Source organism: Pipistrellus hanaki (genome assembly GCF_964339955.1).
Source record: "Pipistrellus hanaki genome assembly, chromosome: 18".
Classification (NCBI taxonomy): domain Eukaryota; kingdom Metazoa; phylum Chordata; class Mammalia; order Chiroptera; family Vespertilionidae; genus Pipistrellus; species Pipistrellus hanaki.
The window spans coordinates 37665578-37683583 of NC_140520.1; the positions used below are offsets into that span (position 1 = coordinate 37665578).

General features: G+C 57.4%; 1 protein-coding gene across 6 annotated transcripts in view; it reads left to right on the top strand.

Annotated features, from left to right (window-relative positions):
• The window catches only part of ILDR2 (immunoglobulin like domain containing receptor 2), a 54598-nt gene extending 41398 nt beyond the window's left edge, over positions 1 to 13200 (top strand). For all 6 annotated transcript variants that reach the window (XM_084867070.1, XM_084867068.1, XM_084867071.1 and 3 more), the window contains 4 exons: positions 4210 to 4323; positions 7971 to 8187; positions 9163 to 9742; positions 10380 to 13200. In XM_084867070.1, coding sequence (XP_084723196.1) covers positions 4210 to 4323; positions 7971 to 8187; positions 9163 to 9742; positions 10380 to 10415 — 947 coding nt within the window. In that variant the 3' untranslated portion in view covers positions 10416 to 13200. The remainder of the gene's footprint in view (positions 1 to 4209; positions 4324 to 7970; positions 8188 to 9162; positions 9743 to 10379) is intronic.
• Positions 13201 to 18006: the final 4806 nt, after the last annotated feature.

Consider the following 18006-nt stretch of genomic DNA (forward strand, 5'->3'; position numbering starts at 1 on the left):
TCCCACCTGCTTGAGTGAAATGATCTACCTGCTCTTCCTGCATCCACTTTTCCCTCACTCCAATCCACTTCCTCGTCACATCTACCTGCCTCCCCTCACCCTTCTAGCAAAAGAATTGAGTAGGCAGGTAGGATTTGGAAATGTCATTTTCGAAACTAATGAGGATGTGTCTCTGCGCCCGCTGTGTGCACACAGAGAACACGCATTTCCAGCTCCACCTCCCCACGGCTGATGCTGTCACTGGGGGTGGCAGCTGCTCCATCATCCCCGGAGCCTCACTCAGCTCAGGAAGCTGGCGCTCCGAGACCACGGCCACGGCATGGGCCTGCCTTAGGGATGGGCGTTGTTTGCAAGTTTTTAAGTTTCATTTGGCTGCAAAGGGGAAGTTAACTGAAAAGTAGTTGAGCCTCAATGGGGACAAAAGTATTAGCTCAAATCTTTAGCAATAATGGTTCCACGTTATAGTGTGGCATGAGAATGAGTCCCCTAATATTCCCTGTCCGGTGGAAGCAGAGTTGGCAAGGCTAATGAGTTAGAGAAGCTGATGCAGAAGCCACACCAACCAAAGGGCGTGAACCCGACTGAACCTGGAGAGAGAAACCACCCACCAAACTGGAACACCGCTGGGAGCACCCACCACTGGGAGCACGCTCCTTTCCCACAAAGCGCTGGGCTTTGGCACCGGTCTGGGACAATCCCTATTGAAATGGAACCACCCAGCATAGGTCTCTGGTCTTCAGACTCAGTACAGACAAAAAATCAACCAGACACCATCCTATTTATCTTCAAATCAATAAAAATTTCATAAATTCTTATAAATTGCCCCTCAATGAATGCATGGTCTAGGCAGTGGCCGGCAAACCGCGGCTCCAGAGCCACATGCTGATCTCTAGCCGCGGTTTGCCGCTCTGTTGACTAATGAGTTTGCCGACCACTGGTCTAGGGGAGTGGTTGTGGGGCTAGCAAATAAATTGAGTGGAGACTGCAAAGCAGTGTTTGATCAGGCTGTTCTCTCCGGCTGCCCAGAGAAAACAGCCTCATCGAGGCGGGGTGGGGAGAGTCCAGGAAAGGCCTGGTTTTATGCCCCTGAGCCCCAGGGGACACGGCGGCTCCTCGCAGCCTGAGGGAAGAGCCCCAGTGTGCCGCGCCATGGCACTGAGCTGATGGTAAAAAAACCTTTCAAGGGAGGACTGCCTGGCATTTTAGCTCCTGGAACCACTGGATGATGCCTCCAAAGTCTCAGGATCAATATTTTGCCTCTGTCCTTTGTGATAGTGAGGAATTCAATTTCTGGGGTCACGGGCAGCGGGGACTGAGGCAGCCGCTGCCTTCTCGCGGCTGGGACGGTTCCTGTAACACACCAAGGAGAGTGTCTGCTGTGTGACAGAATATGCGCTCAGTCCGGTGAGCGTGTCTGCTGTGTGACAGAACATGCATTCCAGTCCACGTGGCAGCCCAGGTTTCCAGCGGTTGTCAGGGGCCGGCCTCGCCGCCGGGGGCAGTACCTGGGCACAGCCCAGCTCAGTCTTCATGGCTGGAATTTCACATGGCGCTCCTCACACTCGGAACACGCAGTCGAAGCCACAGCGAAGGCAGGGCAGCCCTGTCCCCACACCCGCAAACAAGTGAGTCTTCTTACCGATTATTATCATTATAGTCTTCTTACCATTGGTATCGTCAACAATAATAACAATAAAGCAAAACCTACCAAGCCTGCTCCCTCCAGTTGCCATTGGAGGCTTCTCACACACCCGGGATGTCTAGCAGGTGCCGGTGCTGTGCTAGGTGCTGGGGTGAGAGAGAAACAGAGGACCGGTCCTCTCTGCCCTCGGGAAGTTGGCCGTCCAGAGGGAAAGGACTGGAAATACTCCTGAGGAAAGCAGGAACCCCACTGCGCCCTGCGGCAGCAGCTCCGCTCACACGCCCTCAGTAAGCGCTGCTCTGGGTACAGCGAGGTCCTGAGTGTTTTTACACAAAACGACAAGGACTCCTGTCCCTGCAGAATCTGGGGAGATGACACATTTCTACAAATAACCTGAAACAAGCTAGAATATACCCAGGGCCTTGATGACAGTTCAGACTAAATGACTTGTAAGTTAGGAGTGAGACAGAGAGAGGAGGTAGAACTGCTCGAGTGACGAGAAGCAAAGCCTGGGAGAGGTGGCGCCATCTGAGCTGCCCCTCCTGATTAGAGAGAGCTCGGCGGTTCCGTGGCTTCGGTCCGTGTTGTCGTCTCTTCTTCGTGAGGTTAAAGGTGGGAACTGGGAGTTGCCTTTTTTTTTTTTTTTTAATCCTCACCTGAGGATATTTTTCCAATGATTTTTAGGGAGAGTGGAAGAGAGAGGGAAAGACAGAGAAAAGCACATCGGTTGGTTGCCTCTTGCAACCAGGGCACTGGCCAGGGAGGCACCTGCAACCAAGGTACTTGCCCTTGACTGGAATCGAACCTGGGACCCTTTGGTCTGCAGGCTGACATTCTGTCTACTGAGCCAAACTGATGAGGGGCTGAGTTACCTTTTACAGACAGGAAAGCAGAGGGACCATTTATTGGGGGTCCCTCTGTAAACCAGTGGCACGCCCACAGGGTGCCCAGACCCCACCCCCAGCCCTGTATGCACCCATCAGACGGCACTGCCTCGGAGCAGACAGAGCAGCTGGTGGGATGATTGCATTTTAATTGAACTGTCTGTACCACTCTGCAAACGAGGTGGGAGACTGTGCGGCTTGATGCATAAAACCATTTCTTCTAATAATTGCTTCTGCGAAAGGATTATGGGTCTGACCTCTCGGAGGAGTCACTAAGTGGCGCGCGGGGATTTTAAAGTAACGCCCGCCACGATCTGATGCCGTGGACTGCCCGGCACGGGCTCATGTACAAGAGCAGAGCCTGCCAGGGGGCGTGTGGGCGCCGTGTCTGCCCACGTGCCAGGCTGTGGCCCGGGCGCTGGGGAGTCGCCTATTACAGTCTCCCGTGTACATGGCTGTGGGGGCTTTTTTCACCATAACGTGACCAGAGACCTGGAGGCACCGGCTTCCGTGTGGCGCCTGCCTCCCTGTGGGAGCAGGATGCTGGCGCTGGGTCCCGCTTCCCCCTCAGGGTACAGTCCTGCCGGGCGGAGATAGGACCACGCCTCAGCACCGTGCCCTGGCCGCCTAAGGCCTCCTGCCCTGCCTCCTCTTCCTCATCCCCTTCGTCTCTCCTTCCTACTGTGGCCCTAGACTCCGAGCTGCCAGTGATCCGGGAGCAAAGTTAGGAAACTCCTTGGAGCCAAAGTTTTCCCAACCACAAACTGGCTAAAACGGCACCTTCCTTGGGTGGCGTGAGGGCCAGTGGCCACGCAGGCAGCGAGCACCCAGCACACGTGTCTGTTGCCATCATTGTTCTGTTCCCATCTCATGCTCTCCCTGCTCTCCTCCCCTCTCTTACCGTGACGGTTAGACCTCCCGTTGGGGCTGGTGTTGGACAAGAGTGACACTTGGTGGGTGTGGGGCTCAAACGGCTTTTGTCCCTGACAGAATGAGCGATGGCGTGGGAGGTAGGATTATGCTGCAGGATGCTTTAATTTTGTTATTAAGTCCCGAGAACAGCACCTGCTTGTAACACACAGCAAGCAGCAGGTTGAATTACTGGTGTTTAAAAATAAGAAAATAACGATAATCACGTATTCTACCTCTTATTTTGTACCAATGCCTATCTAGCCTATAATCTAACATTAGCTCCTATGCACCAGGCAGGTGTGGAATTCTTACACCCTCTCCCCGGCCACTAGAGGCGTTCAGGCCACCTCTGCCCACGTCCCTCAGTTGAGGTGTCTGTTTTGAAGTTACAGGAACTCCCGCCGAGTGGCGGTGTGAGCCGCAGGCTGCAGAGCAGTCTGTCTCAGGCCGGAAAGGGGTCTGTGCTCAGGGAGGACTCAGGTCCACGTCCTGAGCTCTGAGGGGAGGAGCTCTGTGTGGAGCTGCTGGGGTGGGGCAGGGAGCAGCGGTGACCACAGGACTAACAGGCACCAGCACAGAACTCTGTGGACCTGCTGGGCCCCGTGCCGAGGGCACCGTGCTGAAGGGTCTTACGTGTACAAATACAGATCCCTGTGTCTGGCGGCTCCGAAGGGAGCTGCCACACATGGGAACGTGGCTTCTACCTGGGAAAGCACGCGAGGCCCCGTCCCCCGAGTTCCCCAGCTCACACGCGTGTCCTCTTCCCCACAGTTCGCAAGGGTTACCGGATCCAGGCGGACAAGGAGCGGGACTCCATGAAGGTCCTGTACTACGTGGAGAAGGAGCTGGCTCAGTTTGACCCGGCCCGCAGGCTGAGGGGCCACTGTGAGCATCCGTGTTGTATGTGACGGGGCCTTCCCTCGTGCAGGAATTCGCAGCTAATGGGGACTTGGAGGAGGGGGCGGGGTCCCCGAACTTGGGCAGCTTTTGGCTTCCAGGGTCAGAACCAGCAGGTGCTGGCGACAGCATCCTGAGGAAAGGGCCGTGAAGGGTGCAGCGGGGAGGGACCCGGGCTTCTGGGTGAAGAACAGACGAGTCCAGGGGGTTTGGGCTCAGCATCTGTGGACAGGGAGTGCCGCTGGGCTGTGCGCTGGGGGTGGAGATGTCTTAAGGAAACAGTCCCCTCCACTGCCCTTTTAAGCATCTCTGGGACAGACTTCCACGTGGAAGCTGAACGTTCAGTCTCTCCAACACGAGAGGCCCTCGCACTGAACAACAGCCGGTACTGGCCACATGGAGGCCCCGTGTGTGAGAGAACAGCTGTGCTGATGCGTGTTGTACGAAGAGGCCTTTGTGCCACTGAGATGCCCGGCAGCAGAAATGAACGGGCAAGCCGGGAGGCTGCCCCTTGTCAGGGGACTTTTGAATCATGGAGCCTGTGGGCAGGGCCCCACCCCTTCACCCACCCCGGTCCTTGGGGACTTGGCGGCCCACACAGCCCACGCTTCCCAATGACCAGCCCTGGGGAGAGGCGGCCCGGGTGGGTGTGCGGGACTGGTGTAGCACCGATGGCTCCACACTCTGTCTTTGAACCCTCCTCACCCCGGAACCTGCCAGGGATGCGATGGGATTTCTGGGCCACCATGAACACAGCTGAAAGGAGCTCTGTGCGGACGAAGGGCGGCCAGTTCCTCGCGCTCGCGCTCCGAGCTCCTCCCGCCGCCGACTATAAAACGCCGGCTCCAGATTGGGTGTCAGGGATGCAGATGTCACCGCGCTTGACGAGCTGGTGGTAACCATGTTGTCATGGATCCCTGGAAGGGGACGGAGTCGGTGATCCAGGAGACGAGTTAGGCTGGTTTAGGTGGCACGTCCTGTCTCCCTGGATGAAAATGGTCCCCAGGGCCTGGCAGGTCACAAGGTCATGGACTCTTGGTGCCCACGGGGGCCTTGGAGATGGCCGGTGTGAAGTCGAGGACACGGAAGCCAGAGGGTGCAAGTGACAGGATGAGACTGGAACCCAGCCCTCCTGACTCCCCGCCCTGTGCTCTCACACAGAAGCCTGTGAGCAGGCTGGGCGGCTCCGTGGCTGCTGTGGCCACAGCTTCCAGCTCGTAGGACTTGGAGTCAAACCTGGAAGAGGAGCAGGTGCCGAGTCTCCCCCTTACTTTGCAGAGGAGGGAAGGGAGGCAGTGGGACGTCACCAGTGCCAGGTCTCGGCACCGACGCCAGAACTGGACCCTGGTGTCCTGGAAGCTGCCGGTTGTCATGGCGATAAAGGCACAGAGATGAGGCAGGAAAGCAGTTCACGGGGCTTGGAGAGGTCTGTCCCTGAAGGCAGAGAACCCTGGGGAGGGTCACGGAAGTGGGACCGCCTTTGAAGGTCCTTCTCAGAGTGGATCCGTCGTCTCAGGTTGCAATAGGGAGGCATCCACTCTGTGAGCCTGGGTATTCCAGGGCCCGCCAGCCGTGTGGCCCTCACTTGCCCCTGGGATGCCTTGAGTCTGGAATCCCAGTGCGGGGATCAGCAAACGACAGGTCCCAGGGCACCATGTCCTGCCTCCTGTCTTGGTGAACACATTTATTGGAGCACAGCCATGCCAAGTCACACCTGTATTCGCTAGGACACCTTTCACGCTGCAGTGGCAGAGCTGAATAGGCCTGTGTGGCTGGCAAATCCTAAAATGCTTACCGTGTGGCCCTTTTGGAAGAGTCTGCCTGTCCTGCCCCTGAGTGACAGGTGTCCGTAAGCGGAGGAGGGTGTGGTCATGTTCAATGGGCAGGAGCTGTAGAGCAGGCAGCCTGGCCCACCCGCCCACTGAGCGGGGAACAGACGGCCCTCCAGACCTGCAGACCGGAGGGATCGCTGCCGCTGCCTTCTGAGGGCAGTTCTGGGACAACAGTGCGGTTTCTCGGTAGTCACACGTGACCGCGGACAGTCCTCACCCTCGGTGCATTGTAAGGTTCTCTCCTGTGTGCTCCCTGGGAGATTGTCCATCACTAAGCTCCTGAGAAAGGAAGGTTGTAGATTTTATTCCTCAAAAGGCTCTGAGTTATTGTCATTCAAATATAAACTAGTCCATGTTCCTTCGGAGGAAGACAGGTTTAAAATTAGATTATAATTCAAAACCACTGACCACCAAACCACCTGATGCTCAGCTGCCCGGAGCTGCCGGTCAGCCGGGTCCTGGGGAGGGAGAGGCGGCCGGTGCCGCTGAGGGAAGGACCACCCCCCCTGCCTGGGGCAGCAGCGGTCCGCAGGGACCGGGAGAAGACGCAGAGGGAACGAGGCCCACATGTGTGCCTCCCACATCCCATCTCGGCTTACCTCACTCAGCAGCCAGACCCTCCATATTGTAAATGTTGACTTTGATAATATTTTGAATTTCTAACCAAAGGATTTTAGAAAACAAATGGCTTGAATTACAGTACAAATAGAGTAAGTAGATTCATTTTCTTAAGGAAAATGACATTCGATCCATTTCAAAGTTCCATAAGTAAATAGGCGTGTATTTTTCTTTCCGGATTGCAATGCGGTCTTTTTCATGAGTGCTGTTGCAAATAGCTCCCATGGCCACATTAGGAAATGAGAACTAGGCCCACATTTGAACTTGCCCTTGAGATGCGTTGAGTCTGGAATCCCAGCGCAGGGATCAGCAAACTACAGGTCCCAGGGCACCATGTCCCGCCTCCTGTCTTGGTGAGTAAATTTTATTGGAGCACAGCCATGCCAATTCATCCCCCTCCCCCTTCTCACAACGTGGGGCTGGGGCTAGACCACACGTGGAGGCTCAGAGCCTGGTGCAGTGGCCCCTGTCCTGCCTGCCCCTCCAAACAGCTATCCTGGCTACCAGGCCACATACACCTAGGATACTCTTTCGGGAGAAGGGTCAACCTTGGCCCTTGGAAATAGCCATCTGGCGAGGGTATTCCAGGTTCCCTGATGAGCTCCCAGTGGGAGGTGGGCAGTCAGACATGAGATATGCATGGCCCTTGGCCCCATGGACGCCCTGCTCTGGGATGGGCATGGCTGCAGGAGGTTGGCACGGGTGCTCCCGCTGCTGGGGCGGTACTCGCCCTGAAGGCCCCGCCTCGGGACTCAGCCAGCAGTAGGGAAGACACTGTGATCTGGGGTTTCTCTCGCCGTTACCCCTTTGGGCTCAACATGCCTGGGGTCGCCACAGCTCAGCACAGAATCTTACAAGAAGACGACACTCATTTGCACAAGATGACGATGTCCTGGGAGGAGACTGCTGCAGGCCCACGTGCTGGGGAGCCTGCCTTAGGGGGAGCAATGACGACTGTTCTCCCAGTCCAAGGACAGAAGCCTCCCACTCTGGGCAAGTGAGCTTCGAGCTGGACCCCGTGCCTGCCGAGCTAAGGACACAGACAGGCTCGTTCAGGTCTTCGCCGCCCTGGACGGACGGGGCTGAGCGCCGGGTGGGCTTCCCGAGGCTCGTGGGCTCGCTCTGGCCGGCAGTCCCGCCTGTGCGGCAGGTAGAACGCTGTCCCGCCTCGTTTCGTCCCTGCAGATAACAACACCATCTCGGAACTCAGCTCCCTGCACGAGGAGGACGGCAGTTTCCGCCAGTCCTACCACCAGATGCGGAGCAAGCAGCTGCCCGTGTCCCGGGACCTGGAGAGCAATGCCGACTACTGGCCGGGCGTCGTGGGAGGCAGCAGCGGGGCGAGCCGGGGGCCCTCGGCCGCGGAGTACAACCGGGAGGACCGGGACAGCTTCAGGCTCAGGTGAAGGGCTGGCGGGCGGCTCGGGGGCTGGGTGAGGGCAGGAGCAGGAGGTAGGTGGATCCAAGGCTGTTTGTACCCAGTCACACCTCTGCCTGCCATTCCAGGTTTCCTGCCACATTCTCTCTATGAGAACACCCCTCCCCACACCCACTAAGGAACATGACCCATGCAGTCACCTTCTAGCGCTGTGACATGGGCCCTCCCGTCCTCTTAGTGAGACCTTTTAGCCTTCCCCTGCCTTCTCACCTGTTTATCCCATGCCCTCACATACCCCACCCACCAGCTCACCCTTTCTGCTCACTTGTTATGCAAAAGGTAAAATGCCAAACACAACATACTGTTGCATCTGGTTGTCATAGCTCTACAGGCAGGCCCCCGTTTTAACTTGCAGACACTGAACCCACAGGGAGGCTGAGGGCTCACCCCGGGTCACACAGCCAGTGAACGCAGGAGGCGGAGGTGTGGGGCCACTGCCCACGGGGGCGCCTTCCTCACTCACCTACCTCTCCCTTGAAGGGCAGCCCTTTCTCCCCCGTCAATGTGGGCCCCTCGGGCCTGCTCCCAGAGGAGGCCTGTCGGTCAGTTGGAGGGAGGACAAGGCCTGTTTATCACCAAGTATCAAGGGGCTCCTTGGGCCGCAGCTGTATGAACTGCCAGCCACACTGTACCCAGGGAGCTGAGGTGTGAGCAGGGGCACAAGCTGCCCTCAGGTCACGTGATAATGCTCGGGAGGCCCCGCCCTCTGGGTCACAAAGTCCCACCCACTGGGCCCCGGTGTGATGCTCCAGGCGCCATTGTGATGCTCCAGGCCCCATTGTGATGCTCCGCCCTGACCCTGGGGACCTGACCCTGGGGGACTCGCTGCCTCCCTTTCCCTGCGGGGAACCGGCCAGAGAGGTGCAGCGGCTCCCACCAGGGCCCCAGGCCCCGGGCCCCGGGCAGACACGTGCCCCTGACCCGGTGCCCGCCCCGCAGCCAGCAGCGCTCCAAGTCTGAGATGCTGTCGCGCAAGAGCTTCGCCACGGGGGTGCCGGCCGTGTCCATGGACGAGCTGGCCGCCTTCGCCGACTCGTACGCGCGGGCCCGGCGGGCGGCGGAGGACAGCCTGGACGCCAGGCCGGGCGGCCGCTTCGAGCGCGCGGAGCCGCGGGCGCGCGGGGGCCTCTTCGGGGACGGCCCGCCCGAGGGCTACTCCCCGGAGCCGTACTTCGGGCCGCGGAGCCGCAGCCGCGAGCCCCCCGCCGAGGCCGAGCGCGCCTGGACCCCCGAGGCCGCGCCGCTGCCCCGGCTGGTGAGCCTGCCGTCCTGCGAGCGCCCGGGCCGGGGCGGCAGCCTGGACACCCCCGCCCGGCGCGGCCCTTGCTACGCCTGGTCCCCGCCCGCCTCCTACCGGGCCCGCGCCCCGCGGGGCAGCGACGAGGGTGACTCGGCCGAGGACACGCTGCCGCCCTACAGCGAGCTGGAGCTGAGCCGCACGCCGTCCCGCCGCGGCCGCGACCCGGCCGCCCACGGCTCCTCGGAGAAGCGGCGGAAGAAGGAGCCCGCCAAGAAGCCGGTGAGGCCTGTCCCGGCTGGGGTGGCCGGGGCGGGGGGCAGAGGAGAGGGGCTGGTGGAGGCGGGGCCCGCTGCAGAGAACTTGGGTGCTGGCTAGCCCCCCCACCCCCACTTCCCTCTCCCTGCGACAGGTGGGTGAGGAGGCAGGGGGCCTGGGGCGCTGGCCAGGCAGGCGCAGGGGGTGTGGAAGGAGAGGTGGGCTCATTGGTGACCATCTCTAACAGCGTCAGGGCTTCTAGTGGCGTTATGTGGTCTGGGAGGCCTGCATACAGAACTTCCTGCACTCGTGTGTGTGCACACCTGTCCTGTGAGTGCACCCCTGGGGGTGTGGGTGCCAGGCTCAGGCCAGGCCATGGACCAGGGGTCTTCAAACTACGGCCCGCGGGCCACATGCAGCCCCCAGGGGAGTCTGATCCTGCCCGCCAGGTTTTTTGGGCAGTGAGCGCAGCCAAGGTGTTACAGTAGGAATTAGTAGTTCATATAGTCCGGCCCTCCAGCTCTCTGAGGGACCGTGATCTGGCCCCCACTTTAAAAAGTTTGAGGACCCCTGCCATGGACTGTGCCCACAGCACCACCTGTGGCGCTGGTTCTCTAAACAGTGTGTGGTCTCATGCTGGGCTCTTTCTGCTCTTCTCCAGAACGACTTTCCAACCAGGATGTCCCTCGTGGTCTGATGTGTGTTCGAGACAGCTCTCTGGGTGACGAGAATCAGACGTGGACAATGGGGACAAGGCGCAAATCCAGGAGCCAGCTGGCCCGGGACTCCTCCGGCCTCACCTTGGAAGGTTTGCTGATCTTCGCCTTGGCCAGGGACGGGGGCAGGCTGAACGAGGCTGGTTCCAAACCTCGGTGCCATCTGTCTGGTTTGAGAAATCTGCCATGGAAGCGACTGCACGCGGGAACCTTCCACACGCCCGTTTCTCGCCCGCCAGGCTCCTTAGCCGCACCAGGATTCCCTCCACGTCTGACGGGAGTGAGCTGGGGACGGCTAGTCTCCAGGGATGCCTCCAGCACGCATTTCCGGGCCGCCTGGCTGTGCCGAGAGGCGGCAGCGCTTGTGACTGCTATCACACGGCCTCTGACCGCGGGAGAGCTTCAGGCTGAGCTCACCCGTTACTCCCCTCTCCTCCGTCTCTGCTCCACGACTGCAGTTACACTGAGGGCAGAAGCTGCCAGTGAGCTCGTGACCGTGACCTGCTGGACAGTCACAGAAATGACTTCAACTTGCTGTTCCGAAGGACAGTTCTTGAGTGGCTGGCACAACACGGAAGAGAGTACATACCTGTTTGAAAAGCTGTCTACGTGGATTCCTTTTCCGTTTCTCTCTGCTGCACACGCCTGAGTCATGGGCACGGCCTGGGGCCACACGGAGCCCCGCCTCCCTCCCCATGCGACAGGCTCTTCGGTAAATGCTCCATGTCTGCACGAGAAGCGGGAGCGAAGGGAGAGGACGCAGTAATGGAGGGAAAAGAATACGTGTTCTCGTATTTGGAATATGGGCCATTTCCCCCACGGACTCGCGTGACCTCCCTGGGTTTGTACTGCGTCTGCCTCCGTAGTTTCTGCCGCAGCAGCTCTGCTGTCCAGGTCCCGGACACATGCCCACCGTGGCCTCTCTGTGGCCACTGCAGACGCTTTGGAGACAAGGGGTGCTGCTTCCAGGGGAGCACTTCCTGTTCCCGCCTAAATGACAGGTTTGCCTCCCAAAGCTAGATCCCTCTGGATTTTGTAATTTGTGTAAATTGCAAAAACATGGCCACACTTTCCTTCTCACTGAGAAATGAAGTCTGTCCTCCTGCCTCCTGCTCCTGCCCTCCACCCTCGAATCTGGCATGGCCAGGTGATTTGATTGGGCTGGTGGCCCAGTAACAAGTGTGGCACAAGCCGAGACGGAAAATCCGTGGGCATGGGACTGCCCTCTCTTGCTGCTCTTGGGCACCTGGCCGTTACCACCAGGGGAGTGAGCCCGCTGTCCCGCTGCATGATGGGAGACAGGGCCAGTTCCCCCTCCCCCAGCTTGTCAACTCACAGCTGATTGCAGACATGGGGGAGCCCAGCTGAGACCAACAGAAGAACCACCAGGAGTGAGCCCACATTGCTGACTCCTACTCAAGGCAGGAGACGTTGCTCTCTCTATATGTTCATCTTCTTCCCTGTCCGGCCCCGAATCTCCTACTCCATCCAACCCCTCACTGCACAGCCTGCACTCTCTTGGACAGACTTCAGCCAAAGCCTTTCTCCCCAGGCTGTTTGGGGAGACTCGTGGCTGACTCCAATCCCTGGAGGTGCTTGCCTGCCACACTGGTCCGTCCCCTGCCTGTGGCTTCCTTCCTCAGCATCTCCTTGGGCTTCTCTAGGGCCACCTGACAAGCCAGGCCTCCTTCTCGGAGGACCATTCATTTACATCACGTATGGCCAGCACAGTCGTACATGTGCAATGAAACGAAGACGTGGCTGGGTGAGGGCAGTGGCTGGGTTGATGTCATTGCTGGAGAACTGGGCTGCCAAGGACTCCACGGTGGCTCTGGCCTGTCCGGAGGACCCAGGCGGACAGTTCAGCCCAGTGCCGGCACTTCCAAGGGCTGGAAGACATGAGCCATAACCCTGGTGCTGAGTCTTTGACATGCTGCTGCCCCTGGCCTCCAAAAGCCTGGTCTAGTCTGTCCCTTTGGGCCTGGTCCGGATGGGAAAGACCGTGAACACATCCCTTCTCAGTCACCAGCTTCGGAGTTGACTTGCTCAGGCAATCTTGGAGAACATCGGCAGCTGCAGGCGCTCTCACTTCTTCATCCGCACCCTGCATCAGGCTTTTCACCACCAAAGAGCCCCCCACGCCCGCCGCAGAGCCCCCACTGCTCCAAGCAGGCCCTCTGGCTTGGGTGACTGGAGGGGGCAGTGGGAAAGGACTGAATTGGAAACCTGCCATTCCAAGGACAACACACGTGCAGACAGTGACACACAGGAAGTAGCCTGGGGCTGGGCCAGCTTGTCGTCTGTAAAGTGACTGAGACGACAGGGCCTGCAGTGAAGAGAGAAGACGGTCGCTTCTGGGTACGTGGGCAGGAGGTGAGGCTGACGGACAAGGGAAGGCAGAGGTGCCCTCAACGCCCAGGCTTTCCTGGACCCCGTGCTCCTGCTCTCCTGAGTCCGTGTCCTCGGAGGAAGGGCTTGCCCAGCCGCCTTCCCGGGTTTCCTGGGGCACAGAGCCAGTCCGGTGTGAGGCTGGCCCCTGGCCCCTGGGACCTGGGGGACAGGACATGCCCAAGAAAGCACCGGGAGGTTCACGCATCACATGAAACGCAGCAATGGATAAGTGACAGCAGACCCAGAGACTGAAGTGTGTGTTTTATCTAAATGGGTATATTTTGATATTTTAGTATTGTGTGTGTGTGTGTGTGTGTGTGTCCATCCATCTTAGTTCATGATATTCTGTGCTCGGAAGAGCCGATGCTAATAAAGGTGACTGGGAGAAGGAGGGGCGGCGGAGGGCCAGGGGTGAGTGTGAGCTGCTGTGCTTGCCTGTGAGTCACAGTGAGTCGGGGCCGTGTGGAGGGCACGTGGATGCAGATGGCACAGCGTCCCTGGTAGGTGAACGGCGTCTCCGGGCCGTGCATAGACGCGTTGGGAAGCCGGGGACATCTGTCACAGAGCTGACAGTGCGTGCCAGCTGTCCTGCCACGCGTGCTCACCGGAGCGCTGTCCTGGCTGCCCCGGGCTCCGTTCCCAGCCTCCAGGGCTGCCGGCCACCCTCCCCACACAGAACGTCTTACAGAGAAGACGGGCCTCACCTCCCGAGCCTCACTCCACCCGGCACTCCATGCTCACAGCGCCTCGCCACGCCTGGCAGTGCTCCGCGGCGTCTCAGAGACACACGGCTCCTGGTCTGGACTCGGCAGCCTCTGCCGGAGGCCGCAGCGTGGCTGTAGCCGTGGTGGGAACTCCATCGCCCGTTGGTGAAGTCACACACGGAGTGTGGTCTCCGGACTCCAAGCCTTAGGTCTTTTCTGCTGGATCCGTGATTCCCCAGATTGCCTGGCCACACAGATGACCTGACTGCCGCATGTGGGGCGGGAGAGAAGAATCAAATCTACATCCATCCCCAGCCCAGGTCCCAGTGCGGCCTGACCCGGCAGGAGTCTGAGAGCGACTTGGGTGTCGGGAGCCAACCCACATGGGGTCCAGGTGCCTCAGGGGCCTAGCTTTTCCTGCCAGGACCCACCTCCGACCTCCCGGGAAGCTGATCTGACCCCTGAAGCCCGGAGTTGGGGGCTCTGGACATCCGAGTGGGCGAGGACGCTCGTGAGCTGCCAGCAGCCGCCTGGGCCCCGCTGCTGGGCGGGGAGAAGGTGGCTCTTTCTGCCTGAGTTCAGGTGCTGCTGTCACAGGCCACTCCCACGTGCCCTTTCATTGTGTCTGTGAGAGGCGGGGGGGGTGGCAGGGAGGGGGGGTGCTGGAGTCCCATCAAACAGTGAAAGAGGTTGAAAAGGGAAGGCAGAGGTGAGGCATGCTGTGGGAGATGGAAATGCAAACAAAAGTGGGTTTTAAAAACCCAGCCAGGCCCACGGACTGTCTGTCTAAGGTTCTTTCCGGGTCCTGGATTCCCGAGGGCCTGGGGTCTGGCTGGCCCTCCGCACCGCCCAGCCCGGTGCAGGAGCCCTGCACTGGCCCACGAGTGGGAGCTGTGAGCACAGACACGCTGCCCGTCCTGCAGGGCCCTGCCCGCGCCTGCTGATGGCCGGGGACTCGGCCTCGCCCAGCGCTGGGGGCGCCTGGACACCTGTGTTACAGATCGCAGACTCCTCCTGAAGAGAAATCTCTGAGCCAGAGTACAAAGTCATGGAGACTCGGGAACCCAGGCCTTGGGGGGACCTCTTGGGACCTGACTGCCTGCCACTTCCCTGCGTTCGGGATGTTGCGTGGAAGGAAGCGGGCGGATACCGAGGGCGGCAGAGGCGTTACTCTGCGCTGTGTTTGCTGGCGGCGGGGCCGGGCCTGCCCCCGGGAAGGCTGAGAGAGGAGCCCCTCCCGGGCTCCCAGGGCGCACCCTGTGTGGGCGAGGGGCACAGGCTGCCCCAGGGCCTCCTGCGGAGGACGGAACGGGGCAGGGAGGCGGGAAGGTGCTGCCGCGTCACCTGCCCGTTAGTCTTTGTGCCTCGTCTGTGGCATCAAAACTGAACTGTGTGTGTCTGTTGCCCGGGACTACTTCTTTTCAGTGTCAGATACACAGAGCAAATTGCATTGTGATGTTTTAAACGGAAATAAAGCATTTTTCACCTCCGTGTGTGGTCAAGTCTCATGATGAACACAGCTACCGCTGATCATGACCTGACGGAGACCCCGCAGGAAAAACTCACGCTCCGCGCTGCCGAGGCTGCTCCCAGCCCCTGACAGCGGAGTACGTGGCTGCTGTGGCCTCAGGGAGCACCGCGCGGGTCACAGGTCTGTACGAGCATCGCCACGGCTCTGTGCACACCGCCGCCTCGGAGGGGCAGCTGGGAGGCTGCACAGTGGGTGGCGCCCGGCTCCTGGCCCGAAGGGGCACCTGCGAGAAATGGCACTTGGGAAGTGAGGAAGGAAGCAGTTCACGGGAGGGCGTGTTCCGAAGGGATCTGGAAAACCCCACAGCATGCTAGTGAAGAGGAGGCATCTGGACAGATGTGAGCAAACGAAGGGATACGACCCCAGGGAACCGCGGACCCTCCTCCCGCCAGGCTCTGGCGTGGCAGACCCGGGAACTGGGTGAACGGGAAACCTGTCCCTGGCTGAAGCATCTGGGCTCAGTCCTTCCTATGAAGCAGTTAGCTTTATGATGTTCACCCGCAGAGCTGCCTAAAGATAGACTCAGTTGGTGCTGCACTCCGATGCCCTCCTCCGGACTTCCTGCTGTTTGGTCCGTTCTTTTAATCCCATCTTGTTCTTTCGCTTTATAAAATGGTGGTTTGGTTTGGAAAGTGTTTTAGAATCACCCGCGTGGTGTTCTACACGCCATTTCTTCCTGCGTTTCGTATCTTCTTTTGAGGTCTTCCCCTTCTTTCTGAAGGAAGTGGTCTTCAGTGATGGTCTATCTATGCCATAGACTCTGTGGGACCATACTCGACTAGTTCTTGTTTATTAAAAAAAAAAAAGTTTTTATGCTATTCTTGTTCTTGAAAGATAATTCCACTGAATGTACAACTTTAAATTAATAGTTACTTTCTGGCCACACTCTCAAGACATCACTCCACTCCCTCTGACTTTTGTGGTTGGTTGTTTTGAGAAGTCAATTACCAATTGAATTATCCTTGCTTTGTAAGCAATCTATCTTGTCTATCTGGCTGTTTTTAAGATTTTCTTTTTGTCTCCAGTGTTCTTTGGTTTAAATAACATGTGGCCAGGTGTGAATTTTTAAAAAATTTATTCAGATTGGGATTTGTTGTGCTTCCTAAATCTGTGGATTGTATTTTCCATCAGTTATTGAAAACTCTCAGGATCCCAGCTACTAACATACCAAATATTTCTTCTCTTTAAACTCTTGAGAATTGCAGTTAAATGTACTCAGACCTTTTCATTCTATGCTACATGTTGCTTAATCTACCTTTTGCATTTCCATCTCTTTGTCTATCTGTACCGTATTCTTCAGGTTCATCTTCCAGTTCCCTACTTCTCTCTTCAGTTGGCTCTAATCTCCTTCCAGTTTTATTTCTAATCAGTTTATTTTTCATTTTTAAACGTTCATTTTAGGTCTTTTTTAAACATGCATGGTCATTGTTGAGAGCATCTTGCTCTTTACTCCTGTATAAAATACTTATTTCTTTGAATATATTAAATGCACAAATTTTGTATTTTACTTACTAGGGGCCCAATCCATGAAATTTATGCAAGAGTAGGCCTTCTCCCCCCCCTTCTCCTCCCCCCCACCCCCCCACCCCCCGCCGGCTCTGGCTTCCCTCTGGCACTGGGGCCCTGGCTTCCCTCTGGCCACCGGCAGGCTGGTACCTGTCCTCACAGCCCGGCTTTGTCCGGAAGGTCGTCTGGTCTAATTAGCATATTACACTTTTACTAGTAGTAGTATACTCAGTGGTGCTAAAATCAGCAGTGTTTGTGAGGTTAAATCTCTAAATTTGAAGATCATTACTTCTGCTGTCACTCATGCTTTCTTGTTTCCTGATGTGTTTTATATCTTTTTGTTTGTTTTTTTTCCATTGCTTTATAGAGAGAGTGGAAGGGAAGACTGAAGGGGGAGGGCGGAGAGAAACATCAACATGAGACATTGATTGGTTGCCTCCTGCATGTGCCCTGACTGAGGCTGGGGATCGAATCTGCAACTGAGTTACATGCCTTTGACTGGAAATTGAACTACCGTGTTTCCCCGAAAATAAGACATCCTCCGAAAATAAGACCTAGCGCATGGAAAGATAAGACATCCCCTGAAAATAAGACCTAGCACAACTTTGGGAGAAAAAATTAATATAAGACACTGTCTTGTTTTCAGGAAAACAGGGTAGAAGCCCTTCGGTGCACAGGCCATGTTCTAACCACTGAGCAACGCTGCCAGGGCTGTTTTATAGGTTTGATTGTGAGCTCGTGTTTGGTAGAATGCCGTTTTACATTGGTGCCAGCCAGGAAAGATGTTCTTGCTCCGGAGCTGTCCTCTCCATGATAACGCCACAAGCTGTAGCTACCCTCAGGGGCCGAGAGGAATGAGTGACTGAGCGAAGATGGAGTGGGAAAGCGAAGGGGGGGAAATCTAGAAGGTACACGCATTTCTCTCCGATGCAAGCCTCTAGAGCAGGGTGGGACGTCTGGCCTGCAGATCAGGTAAGGCCTGTGAAATCATTGGGTCTGGCCTGCCAAGGAGTTTTGGGTGAGTTAATTAAATGCTGGACAAATAGAGCAGGCCAGTTCTTAAGTTGATAATTCTGTATGGCCTGAGAATTACGTTATAAATATGCAAACAGCCCTTGGCAGAAAAAAAAGGCTCCCCACCCCTGCCCTTGACTAACATGAGCCCGAGATAAGGGAGAACAAGGAGATTAAACTTCACAAATTGTTCAGTGTTCGATGGTTACAAAAGAATCAGCGTTCTAACTACAGAAATAAGACAGTTTGGGAGGTTAGAAGTAAATAAGCCATTCATGATTCGAGCAGCCAGAGACATTATGGATCTAGGTATCTTTCAAGAAGCAAAGAAGGGCTATCAGGGGTCCTCAAACTTTTTAAAGTGGGGCCCAGATCACGGTCCCTCAGAGAGCTGGAGGGCCGGACTATATGAACTACTAATTCCTA